Raw genomic sequence first — 13,253 nt, 5'->3', positions numbered from 1 at the left:
CCTAATGTTTTCTTCCAATGTTATCGTCTTGTCCTGGACAGCTTCATTCTCATTCTCTCCTTGATGCTCACTTTCCTCTCACCTTCCCTATCACCATCCATGTAGTGACAGACCACAATGATGGAGGCATGGAGTGGAAACAAAACAAAACCTAAACCTCTTCAACAAAGGGTGTAGTCAGTCAGTTAACCAAAATCTACCTGCGCCAGCACACATATTATGATATTTCCCCTTTGACCCGACAGGAAGTCATGAAAACAGTATGCAAATTCGGCAAATTTAACAGTATACAATTTTTTTTGTTTGATTCACCATGCAAGGAATACTTATCTTTTGAGTGTGTTTATGTGTCAGAGATTGCGTGACATTTATTAAGCGTACCCTACATCCAGAATAATTACATAAAAGGACAATAGTCATCTTAATAGGGCTGGACTGATGTAGGGGAGGAGGGGAGGAGAGGGGGAGCGAGGGAGGGGGGCGGGGGGAGGGGGGGGGGGGGAGGAAAAGGTAAAGCGCCATGGTCAACTATGGTTTGGAGTGTGAAGAGGTGAGGGGCTGGGCTGGGTGTCAGGACAGAAGGATGAGGGCTGAGGTGCAAAGAGAGGGGTCGGGTAAAGTGGGGTTCAGGGCTGTTTTTAGAGTTTGGGGGCGAGATGGAGGCGGTCTCAGCGGCACTCCCAGACTTTGACTGTCTGATCGACACTGCCCGTCACCACGTAGGGAGCAGTCTTGTGGAAATCTGCAAGAGAGGTAAACCTTTGTTCAGGTACACTGGATGGAGTTACAATAAGTGAGAATTTCATGTAGAAGACGTCAAATTATTCCATTCATCACAGAGTCTTACCCAGAGAGGTAACAAAGTGTTCATGGGCACACAGGGTCTTCATGCAGCGTTTGTTCTTGTAGTCCCAGATCCTTAGAGTTTTGTCATCAGCGCAGCTCACTATGAATCTTCCTCCAGGATGAACCAACACCCCACGCACCCAGTTGTCATGTCCCACCTGAAGAAAGACGACAGATTATCCACCACTCCCCTCATTCATAAACAGTGAAGGCAGACACAGTGAGAACAGTTACTCAGTCTCACCAGAGTCATAAGGCAGATGCCGATGCTGACGTCCCACATCTTAATTGTTTTATCTCTGGATCCGGAGAGGAGGAAGGGGCCGGGCTTTCCACTCTTCTTGCTCTGGAAAGCAGGAGAAGAAAAAAACTGTGATTGGCCACAATGCAGTTTGTCATGAAAAGATTTCTTGGTATGACATAGCACTTTTCAGCCATGCTAGAGACGCCAATGTCGGCCGGTGAGGACAAACTCTGACTTTTCATCTAGCACCAATATCATCTTAGAATGAACCAAAACTAATGACATTCAGCCTCAGCTGTACTTTGTATTTACTGTTAATTAGCAAATATTAGCACACTAAACACACTAAAAGATGGTGACCATGGTAAACATTACATCATAGCAACACTGAGCTGAAGTACAGTCTCACTGAGCTGTTGGGATGTCTGTAGACTGGTTATAAACATGGATGCAGATATGAAAACATATAAACATCGGATTTATAACCAATGGATGTATTGTACTGAGAAAGTCAAAAGTGAATTACCGGTAAACGTTGTTTAAATGTTGCACATGGTTTGTCTTCACTATAAACACTTGTGGGAAACCCTGCAGCTGAAGTGAGCGTACATAAACACCCTCTGCAGGTAAATGTCCATTCCTGCAGCAGCTGTACATACCTCTGAGCCTGTGGCCTCCAGGATGGTGGGGTGAGCGCTGTCTGGGGCCCAGGCGATACACTCGACCACGTGTTCGTGCTCCCGCAGCTCAGCTTTGCACTCCTTCGAGGCGACCACCCAGACACGCACCGTCTGGTCATTGGAGCAACTGGCAATCAACGAGCCGTCCTGGTTGGGACGCACCATCCTCACCCACTCCCTGTGGCCTGTAAATGTCTTCACACAGTACCTGCAGGAGGAAATATTAATCTTTTATTAAGCTTTTAGTGTCAATTCATTGGAAACAAATACAGTAAGGATAAAAGCAGGATCATGGAACAGAAGGATAAAAACCATGTAAAACTACACTACCAAGTCTTTATTAGAACTCGTGATAAAGATAGTTGAAACAAGGCTCTCCCCTACTTACCCAGTGGCCACCTCCCACATCTTGATGGTCTTGTCTCTGGAGGCAGACACTATGTGGTCACCATTTGGCATGATGGCTACAGACGACACATTGTGATCGTGGCCTGGAAGACACAGTCGAGTTTAGTTTAACGACTAATGTAGTAATGTAAGACAATTTGAATCAAACAGTTAAGAATGTGTGTGTTTTTTTTGTAGTGTAACCATGGTCATTTTAGTCATGGTTACTTCATCTCTTACCATGCATTGTTCGGACGCACTCGAACCCCTGAAAGTCCCAAAGTTTGATGCTCATGTCAGCTGAACATGAAGCCAGCAGCTTTCCTGTCTGGTCAAAACAGATGTCCTGCACTGAGTCTGTGTGGCCCTTCAGGGTCCGCTCAAAGTCCCCTGCCTCGTAGTCCCACACCTAAAAGCACAGACAGTGACAGTCAGTCATCGAGACACTGCCCTAAAAACCAAACGTTACTTTGAAGTCTACTATGAACTCACATTATTCAAACTAACTAAGTGTAACTAAGTCTAACAACAATAACTGAGGCATGAGAAATCAGTGATGGTCAGGTTTCGTAGTTACAAAGCTGAGCAAGTAGACTTGTCTATAAAGTGTCCTTATACCTACAATCAGGTTATACAAACCAAACAATCTGCTGACACGGTTTAATCAATAAAAACACTAGGGGGGGGGGGGCGTTGCCTCTGACAACATGAGCATCAGCCCATCTCTACATAGATGAATAGATGAGCAGTGACAAAGCAGAAAAAGGAAAGTGAGTGAGGAAGGAAGAGAAACAGGGGGGGGAGGGAGGGGGATAAAGGGAGGAGGCAAGTGAGGGGAGTGAGGGGAGGGCACTGAGGATGAAAAGAGAGAACATGCTCAGATCTGCAATACAGCTTTGATCTGAAGGGTCAGGGCTGCAGAGGCTGGTGTTATGGTGTGCTGCAACGCTCACTGGTTAGCTTATAAATGCTGCTGCACGCAGCCGACACTGAGCTTTAAGAGCAGTTCATTTTAGAAAAGATATAACGGCATATGACCAAAGCAAAGGGAGTCTAACACACCTTGATGGTAGCATCCTCAGAGGCTGTGACCATGACAGAGAACACAGGGTGGAATATGACCCGCGTGACGGGGGCGCGGTGCCCGCTCAGGGCGTATCGCTCTGGGGGACGGGGGATCCACTCCTTGGGGTCCCTCTTCTGACCCACGGATCCTCCGTGTGTCATCTCCTCCTTCGCCTCGTTCAACTTCGACTCCAGCTCCATCACCTGAGGCAGAGTGGTGAGTCAAAGAGCAGAGGAGTCAGAGGACTCGTTAACATCAGTTAAATCCAGCTCTCAGTTAGCACACACACATTCCTTACCTTCTTCTGTAATCTGATGACTGAGGTCCATTTCTTTTCCAAAAGGCCTGCATACTTTTTATCTACCTCTTCATTCTATGAATGGAGAAAAGACAGATTTTGAGGAAGGGATCCAGACATGAATGTACACCATCTTTGTCATTTATGATCATGTTTTTGTGCAGCTGCCTCTCCTTACCATGTCTAACTCTGCCTCTTTCTTAAAGGTGGAATAGGCCTCCTCGTATCCATTGGAACGGAGATAATCGGCTATGGCCCGGTTTCTGTGGAAAGGAAAAAAATACATTTTTAAAAGGTGTTAACTTCCTCACAGATACTAGCATATGCCAACTGCCAAGTATCAGTGTATGTATATGTATGTGTGTGTGTGTGTGTGTGTGTGTATGTATATATATATATATATATATATGATTCTGCCCATAATTAGGCTAAATTAATAACCTGTCAAAGTGAGGTCATTTATTAAACATTAGCTCAACCTTAACAAAAACGCTGGTTCCTCCTTAAAAGAGAGGAGACCACACCCTGTCTAACAGATGGGAGCAATGGAATTCACGTTTCACAGTTCCACCTTAAATGCCAGCAAATCTGACTGAGTGCCATAAGAAATTACAACCCTTCAGTGAAAGAACACAAACATCAAGGACCGCATCACTGGGAAAGTGTTTGGTGCTGCTATGGAAACCGGAGACTCACCACAAAGAGTAGAAGAATGGATGCCGCAAGGACAGGACAGGACAGGACAAACACGCACGCACGCACGCACGCACGCACGCACGCACGCGCACACACACACACACACACACACACACACACACACACACACACACACACACACAGTTAGAGTGGAAAAGCTCCGTTATGAGCTAAAGGGTGAATATTTCATGAGTAACGGTGCTAAATTTAGGCTGCAGCTCTGGGCCTCCTTTTAACGGCTGATAACTGTAATCCTGATTCAACAGTCTGCTACAGACTTTGAACATCAGGCCATCATTGGCAGCAGGATTTCCACTAAATTCTCCCAATCAAAAGAACATAAATAGTCCAGGTGTAGTTACACCTCAACGACAAGATCAGATATCTGCTCTGGACTGTGCCTAGCGTCTGATCAGCGGGCAGTCACTGCACAGAGCTGCTCACATTAACCAGCCATCATCTGAAGTTCATCCTTCTCTTCCCCCATCCCCCTCACTTCTTCGCTCCTGTGATGGGGGTTATGAAATATTCACTAAGTAGCTATCGAGTGAAACACCATGGACCTCATGTCATCACATTTGCTGTGGCTTGGAGGTAGGGTGGGTCGTCCACTAATCAGAAGATCCCAATTCGGTTCGATCCCCTCCAGTCTGCATGTTGAAGTGTCCTTGGGCAAGATACTGAACCCCAAATTGCTCCTGAAGGCTGAGCCATCAGTGTGTGAATGTGTATGAATGGGTGAATGAGTTATGTACTGTAAAGTGCTTTGAGTGGTCGGTGCCAGTTACTCTCACAACAAGGATAACTCACAACATCTGTATGAACCTCATATAGATGAAGAGGTAAACCTGATGTACATCTGTGCCTTGTTGCTAAAAGGCATACATGTACACACATTTCGACGCTCCTCTTCACTACACAACATGTCTCTTCTTGTTTGCATGTCTAATGAGGCTGCACACCCGCATATTTACATCTGGCCACTCACAGTTCATCTCTTTGTCTCTGTGACAGCACCATGCTGCTGTTCTCTCCCTCTTGGGGAGGTGAGGGTGAGGCGATGTGCTGAGGGAGTGTGGCTGGGGAAGAGTGCGGCTGGGAGGCGTCCGAGTCCCTCTGTGATCTTCCTTCAGATACTCGGGAGGTGGCGAAAAGAGTGCCACGCGCAGGGAGGCGAACTGCTGTCAGTTAACTGGAGGAACAAGACTCGACGAGTATCCACAGGTCCAAATGTCTCACTGATCAGACGTGCCCATCACCTGATGGAGAGAGAGAACAGGAAAAGTCATGCAGCTAATGGACAGCAAAAATATATTCTAGGATTGAAAGACAAATGAGTGAGTACAGTTGACAGTTAAAAGATTAATGACAGTGTCGGGGAGTTTGCAGTCCTGTTCATTTATTGGTTCACTGATGCATACTAGAGTTGCACGATACCCACGGTATACACGGTACCCCGCGGTGCCAAATCATAACCGTCGCTACTATACTAGAAATTTTACACGACGGTACTACCGTGGATTACTATACTACCGGTGCCAGTCTCCGCTACATAGCGGCCGCCTCTACTCTCCTCCCGGCTTCTCACTGCATGCTACTCCTTTGTAAACAAACCAACATGGAACCACAACCGAACTACACAGCTGCTGAATGATTGGCTGTTTGCCTGTTACTGGTGACGTCCAGGGATATGATAGGCTGTTTCCACACGCTGGGTCCGCCCGTCTGTTAGCTGATTGGCTGTTCATTGTTTCTGCCGGCAAGAACGAACTCTGCGAAGACAGCTCCGCTTCGATAGAAACTTCAAAACAAACAACAAGCTAAAGTTCTGTCTCGCCCAGACACGAGACAACACACTCACCATGGCAGAAGCACCGGGCCCGAGCAGCGAGTCTGCCGTGGCGTCTTCGTCAGTGGCAACACTAATTTTGCTTAAAAAACAAACGTCGTTGTTTCAAACTAACTTGTACAAATACATTGCAGTTTATAAAAATAATAATAATAAAAAAAGGCAGCAGTATTGCGATAATACCCGGAACCGCGATACTTTGATGTATAGTATCGTGGTTACTCATTTTAGTATCGTGACAACTCTAATGCATACATCCTTAGGCTCTACATATCAGCCACAAAGTTTACTCCATTACATCCATTTCCAAACACACTGAGAACAGAGATTCATTTTACAACTAAAGACTGGACTAGCAACTCAACCTTCTGCACACTGGATCTTAGACTCTGGATGTTACACAAGCAAATGATTTATTTTAGAAAGTAGCAGTCTATTTGGCTAACTGCGTGACTCGTCGTATCAAACTTATTTTGAAATCTGAGTTTTGGGACAATGTGACCATCCTAACAGAAGAGCACAGATCAACAAACAGAACATGCTGACAAATCAAAACACACCATTCAGAGATTGTGAGCTAATAAGAACATTCACTTCCTGAGCTTCAACATTGCAGGCACCTGGGGCCACAATAGCACTAAGCTGCTTAGCAGCTACACCAGACTGAGTCTGTGTGTGTGTGTGTGTGTGTGTGTGTGTGTGTGTGTGTGTGTGTGTGTGAGATAGAGACCACAAGTCCTCCATACAGCTGACAGCGCGATGTAAAGAAGGGACTGGACAGCTAACAGGATTAACCCCAGACACGGAGAGAAGACCTTAACAACAAGCCATCATTGCATGTACTGTCTGCTGCCTCGCTCTGTTTCACTGTTTGTTGCTGCTTCTAAACACAAAAAAAACACTTTAAGAAAATAAATGACAGCCCCTTAAAAGTCAATGATTCAAGTCATCAGTCAAGAAGACTCCGAATCGACTTGGTCAGTCATATCAATGCATTTTTCTTTTTAGCTGCGTCACTATACACAGAGCAATGCTGAGCAACAGCATGGTGGGCTGTCAACTTAACAAACAGAGTCACACAATGACCACGACTCAGAAAACTAACTGATGGAAGCAGACACAAATGGGGGGTGGGTGAGCCCAATCTGTTGGCTGCTCTGATGCTCTCTGCTCCGGCAATGAGCGTCAGTGAAGTTAGCTGAGCCACATTTGAAGTAGACAGTGTTACACGCTCATCTGCCGTCCACTGTGATTGAGTCTTTGGCTGACAGCGCTGTCAAAAGACGCCCCATTGTGCACATGGATTTTCAGTATGAGCAGGCTGCTACAGAAATTTAGTGTGAAAAGAAAGAAAGGAATAAAAAGTTTCCATTCCACTGACAAGTCAGCTACAGTCTGAGTGCTGGAGCATTACATTTCAGCTGCAGAGGAACAAAACATTTAGCCAGGGACGTGCCAGAAGTGTCCTGGAGAGAACTCCTTTTCTCTGTCTGCAGACATGATGAGTGCTCTGAGCTGACCGGACAGAGCTTAGCAGCACTCTCAGCGTGCTTCAAAAATAGCTATTTGACCAAACAGACCAACCTCTAAACTATTACGTAACTAAGACAACCTCGGTAGCTTCTGCACCTGCCTGAGACTCCTGAGCTTCAACAGCAAGTGTATTTGGGAGGGAGAACGCACAGACAGTGACAGTATGAAGCCTGGGTTCAGTCTGCAGGAGTCACACAGTGAACACACTGAAAGGCAAATGTGCAATTATCTAGGCTCAGTGCTTAAACAGAGGGAACATGGTCAGAGTCATTAATCAAGAAGAAGGGATCAAGGTCCTGTCATTGAATCAGGCTTATTCAAATGTTGGAAATAGTGAATACGGTTTGTTTGTGTGCTTTTTGGAACCTTACATAACAAAATAAAGAAACCAAAATAAATGAAAGTTCTCAAGGACCAGTCTAAAAACCCTCCATTCACTGTGAGCTGAGCTCAGGCTAACATGCACAACATGCTGTAGCATTATTCTCCAGACTGAGTATGGCCACATGTCCTCAGAGATAAACACTCCTATATCAGCAGTCATTCATTTGACCTGTATCCTGTGAGAGGCTGCTGAAGCACTGTGGGGACTCGTCTTGTTCTGCTAATCAACACATTCAAAGCTGCTGTACATGTGTTTGCAGTGTTTCCACAGACAGATCAGACTCCAGATGAACAACATTAGCACACAGTTTGACATGATGTTAGTCCACTATGTTGGCCTCGGTTTTTAGAACCATTTTACCACTCATATGCATCCATTCATGTGTGGAAGCAACTTCTATTTAACACTATTTTTCTGCCTTAAACACAACACACAGCTCTTGGGTGTAGTTTAGCTCAGTTGGTAGAGCATCCGCCCCATGTACTGCGGCCCAGGGTTCGATTCCGACCTGCATGTCATTCCCCGTCTCTCTCTCCCCACATTCCTGTCACTCTTCAGCTGTCTCTGTCATAAAAGCTTGAAAAGGCCCCCCCCAAAAAAGAACACACAGCTCTGTGCAGGATGCAGAGGTAATGTACCTGTCAAACTGTAATACAAAAAGGAATTCTGTTGAATGAGCGCGCAGGGATGACTCATGTTTTCACCCATGCTCTGTCACTGAAGAGCGACAAAAAGCTAAAGGGGACAGTCAATTATTTTATTTTTGGCTTTGCTGATCCTGCACCAGTACCAGCCATTACCACGAAATGTATGAAAGCATATGGCAAAAATAAAATTCTATAAGAGGATTTTCTGCAAAACTTTGCCTGAGAAAATGTGAACATAGGCTCAGCCAGTCCAAGTGCTGTCAAACATTTCGTGTGATTTTGTGGGGAGCCAGACTCAGTGCCCGACATTAAGAAGATAGAAATAGCTTATCTTCTTCACCGTTTCACAATCTGTTCAAAACTCCATGTCGTAGCCCAACTAGAAATGCTCAAGTTATAGAGCCCAGCTGTCGTTAAAGAGAGCAACCCTTTGCATCGGCTTTGACTGATCCATTATATACACCCGGCTCAGCACCAATATAGATCCTTAGGATGGGCTCAGTTTGAAGTTTTTCATTGAATAAAAAGAATTGATAAGACATAATAGGCACTGATGGATTGGCGACAGGTGAATGAAGAGCCTCAGTTCAACCTTTTCCTCCTCCTTCAGTTCACACTGACTATAAGCAAAACAGACAGCACTGATACAATAATGATATGCTGATAAACATAAAGACATTACAGTTAGGAAATGATAAAGATTTATTTTGAAAGAGTATCATCATTCATTAGTACTAAAGAGCAGTGACAAGCTGCAATTGTGTTGGAATGGAAAATGATCATTGCAGCTTTTTGTGTTATTCACCGCTGTTTGACGACGAGGAAGACAGAAGGAAAGGCTCCAGATTTTCATTTAATAAGTGAGTGGTGGATCTAAAGAGTGCTTCAGATGGATCTCTAGAATTTATAAAATAAATATTTTTTAGCCAGTTCATGTTCAGCATGTAAGCGAAGAAACTCTGAAGCGCTAAATTTAAGAATGGAATTTGGTGTGGTGGTGGAATGACAACACTTTCACTTTCATTCAAATAGAGCTGCACCCAGGAGAGGAGAACATGGCTTTGAAATAATGAATGCACAAGTTTGTCTGTAAAAATGGTGGGTCACCATAAAACATCAAACACAAGTTTAACACAACCTTTTGTCAAAGCTCACAAATGTTATTGGGTCTCACTCAAATATTCTAACATCATTGTTCATGTCACCTGAAACTACCACAGTCACTGTCAGTCCTCTCTCTAGCAGGTCATATCCAAAAACTGAGAAAGATGAAGAAACAATCCCTCCACAATATGTAACATGACTCAGTGACGTGTCAATGAGGAGGCCATGAAACACGCAGGCAGCATGACGACCACATTTCATTTCCCTCCCATCTCTCTGCATCCGCTCATAATCACAACACAGATCACAGCTTATATTCCTGCTTCTTTCTCAAGGAATACAACATGTTACCATAACACATGCTCTTGGTTTTTAGCTGTGAAACAGAAAAAGATGAACATGATGTGACTAAGCTCTCATTAGGATACAATAACAGACTGTGACGTCAATTATGCCTCATCTGTCTTCCTCAGAGCGCTGAACATTAGTCTGAACACAGAGCCACATTCAGCTGTACCCATCCTCTCCACGTGAACAACACTTATCAACCCTGGAATGGATACGCTGTCCTCTCTAACAACATGTACAGAAATGCTCTCCCTCAGGATTTGGACTGTGAAGACCTCCTTCCTGAGATATACATCATCATCATAAACTGTAAAACTCGGCATTGTTGGCTGTTAATAAAACTATGTAAGCTGCACAATTATGGCCAAAATCTGATGGTGGATCAGGATCCGTCATTGATTTTAGTGATTTTATACCCCTCACATTGTGCTACATTTCTGCTAATGTCCAAATCTGTGTATCAAAGTAAGAATGATATTTATTCATAGTATTACCTTAAATGAACATCAACAGAGCACTGCGCTCCCTGGAGAGATATGCTGACATGCTGTACAGCTTCACGCATATGGATGTCTGAGATGACACTGGAAAAGGATGATAGCGGGGTCACTCTCCTTGGCCTTCAAGCGTTCATCGTGCTGCACTTTGTGCTGTTTTTTCAGGCTGTTAGTTGTGATTTGTTCTTGCTTACATAACTTGCCCTAAATCCCAAACACTTCCAAACAGCGGATGATGATCTGTTTCAGGGGGGTAGGTCTACACCTTCTCCTCCAGGCATTTGATTTTCGTTTAGCCCGTCTGCTCTCTGCTCTATATTACTTTTCTACTCCCAACTGCAGCTGCAACATCCAGGATTTTTACACGGGGCCATGCAGGGTGCACATGCATGACAGCTCCCCGAGTGAAGCCTAATAGATCACCCTTGGTGGCTGACTGCTAGTTTAGGAAGCGCTTAATTTGATATGCTACAGTTTTATATTCCTGTAATGTATTTCTAGATTTGATTAATTGTTCAGCATAAACAAGTAGTGCAACATTCATTTGTGATATGGCAATATTCAGACAAGTCACAGCTAACAATTATTTCCATTGGATCCATTTATTTTATGAATTTACTGATTAGTCTAGAACGACATCCATCAGTGTTCTTTCTTGTTTTGTCAGTTCTAGACCCAAATAAAGCTGATCCTCACACTCGAGAAGCTGGAACCACAGAATCATTTTATTACTTAATCTATCCATTTCAACTGTCAATCAAATACAAAACAAACCTGGTAATGAAAGCAGCCACAGGCATCAAATCTGGCTGCATATCAAGTCATCATGCCTGGTTTGTGTCAAGCTGCTGTACAGTGCCCCTCCTTATGGGTGACCTTCAGGCCAAACAAGTCCCTTCTGGCACAAACTGAACCACAAAGCAAATCCTTTTCTTTTCTTTAACTGGCAGCACATCATTACATTTTCTTAATCAAGCAGCTCTCTCTGGGTTTATCGTGACATTACTTGCCCTATAATAAAAACACTGAGTTCAAAAGTTCCTTCTCCTTTATCTGAAACATGCCATGCACCATCAGTGCCAACAGTCAAGACTTCAAACGTGACAGAATATCAAAACATGACGCTGATCCAGATTTGATGATTTCATTATTGTATTCATGTAGCTGTTCCCATCCAGAGGATGATGCAGCTATGAATACTGAATGAAACATTTTATTATATTTAAAAACATTTAAGAAACAAAAGATGGCGATGTAGTTTGACAGATTAAGTACATATTAAGGTTTATAACATTCATATTCCACAGTCATGGGCCCTGACGTTTAATGCTCTACAGCTACTGGACAATTACTGAGCATTCAATCAGCTCAGTGAAATTCAGCTATGACACAGTTTTGTCCAGCCTTCTTGAATATCACTATTTCACTATCACTATTTTTTTTTTTAGTCTCCACCCTGCTGATCCCTCAAACCTTCAGCACGCATGAGAACAGCACAGATCACCTGACGGCTGCTTTCTTTTCTGCCTGAAACAGATTCACGGAGTTCAAAATGTGGCTCGGGTGACGTCTTCACAGGCTTCGATGGCCACAAGGGCAAAGTTGCAGCAATGGCTCAGCAACGCCCTTCCCAGCTAACGTTAGCATAGCACGATAACGTAGATGTAAAGTGGAGCTGTCAGTGTGAGCAGGCTGGATTTACACCGCCACAACCACCACACCACAACACACACAGGGCGTTGGTCTACGCCGACACACAGCTAGTCAACAGATTAGGAAACAACAGTGATATCCCTTCAAACGTTCAGAGGAATGGAACTTTGATCACAGGGCTGTTAGCTGATATTTCCCAGTACAAGACAACACTGTTTAAGCTAACTGTCATAGTGTCATGTTATTGACATGAATTTGGCTCTTCACAATATATAAAGCCAACTTCTCGAGTTGGAAATGTGGCATTTGATGTATCCATTTCAGAGTATTTTGGCCCGGCTGCGGGAATATGGCAGCGAGCTGACAGCTCCTCACTTAGCTTAGCCGGCTAACGTACCACGTTAGCTCGTCCCCACAGAACAGAACAGAAATAGACGCGGCTAACGTTAGCCGAGCGAGCAGTCAGGCTTCACAACAAACAAGACCGAGGAACACAGAAACGGTTTGAATTCGGCGAACGCATTCGGCACAGCTGACCCACACACTGCTGTGTTACCTTCACGCTCCGTCTCTACAGCGACGCTCCCGTGAATGCCAACTTTGCCACTTAGCTTAGCTTTCGGCCTCTCCGCCATTTTGAGGTCGGAACGGGAGAGCGCAGACACTGCGGGCGGTTCGTCGTCACAAATAACAAGTCTTTCTAAGTGCCAAAACAAAAACACAGACGGGCGTAAAGACTGCTAACTTACCCTCTGACAAAAGTTAATTCTCATATCTCCTCGTATGGTCTGAGCATGCGATGGGAAAGCCTGCTTTTGATGTGCTATTGTGACTTTTCACATCACCCGGCACGGTCGCTCAGATTTTTCCTCCTCTTTGGTACCACCGCAATCGCCCGGCCCCAGCTAACGGTCGCGATTGGATATCGGCCGCGCGCACGTTGAGACGAGCGGGGGCGCGCAGCGTGTGCATAAATTATTATAAATGATATATATAAATTTTAAATTATATTATTACTAT

General features: G+C 44.5%; 1 protein-coding gene across 3 annotated transcripts; it reads right to left on the bottom strand.

Annotated features, from left to right (window-relative positions):
• Nucleotides 1-346: 346 nt before the first annotated feature.
• LOC104934416 (lissencephaly-1 homolog B) lies at nucleotides 347-13,161 on the bottom strand. 3 transcript variants are annotated; one of them, XM_027273497.1, is made up of 12 exons: nucleotides 12,983-13,161; nucleotides 10,578-10,667; nucleotides 5,206-5,476; nucleotides 3,700-3,784; nucleotides 3,522-3,596; nucleotides 3,220-3,426; nucleotides 2,398-2,566; nucleotides 2,159-2,261; nucleotides 1,750-1,978; nucleotides 1,091-1,192; nucleotides 848-1,004; nucleotides 347-742 (listed from the first exon to the last, which is right to left on the bottom strand). In XM_027273497.1, exons 3-12 carry the CDS (start codon nucleotides 5,235-5,237, stop codon nucleotides 669-671), a joined length of 1,233 nt encoding a protein of 410 aa, XP_027129298.1. In that variant the 5' UTR covers nucleotides 5,238-5,476; nucleotides 10,578-10,667; nucleotides 12,983-13,161; the 3' UTR covers nucleotides 347-668. The 3 variants fall into 3 exon arrangements, with proteins under 3 accessions (XP_027129298.1, XP_010748376.1, XP_019128429.1); XM_010750074.3 differs by lacking the exon at nucleotides 10,578-10,667; XM_019272884.2 differs by lacking the exons at nucleotides 10,578-10,667; nucleotides 12,983-13,161 and adding an exon at nucleotides 12,790-12,930.
• Nucleotides 13,162-13,253: the final 92 nt, after the last annotated feature.

Source organism: Larimichthys crocea, chromosome XXII (assembly GCF_000972845.2).
Source record: "Larimichthys crocea isolate SSNF chromosome XXII, L_crocea_2.0, whole genome shotgun sequence".
NCBI classification, from domain to species: domain Eukaryota; kingdom Metazoa; phylum Chordata; class Actinopteri; family Sciaenidae; genus Larimichthys; species Larimichthys crocea.
This window is presented reverse-complemented; position numbering and strand designations above follow the sequence as displayed.

What these genes read in the sequence shown, in the direction of transcription:
- LOC104934416 (XM_027273497.1), bottom strand. Translation starts at nt 5,237, where the DNA reads ATGGTGCTGTCACAGAGACAAAGAGATGAACT. An exon ending in CAGAGACAAAGAGATGAACT is followed by an intron (nt 3,785 to 5,205) that starts GTGAGTGGCCAG and finishes TCCTTTCCACAG; the next exon opens with AAACCGGGCCATAGCCGATT. An exon ending in GCATCTGCCTTATGACTCTG is followed by an intron (nt 1,005 to 1,090) that starts GTGAGACTGAGT and finishes GTCTTTCTTCAG; the next exon opens with GTGGGACATGACAACTGGGT.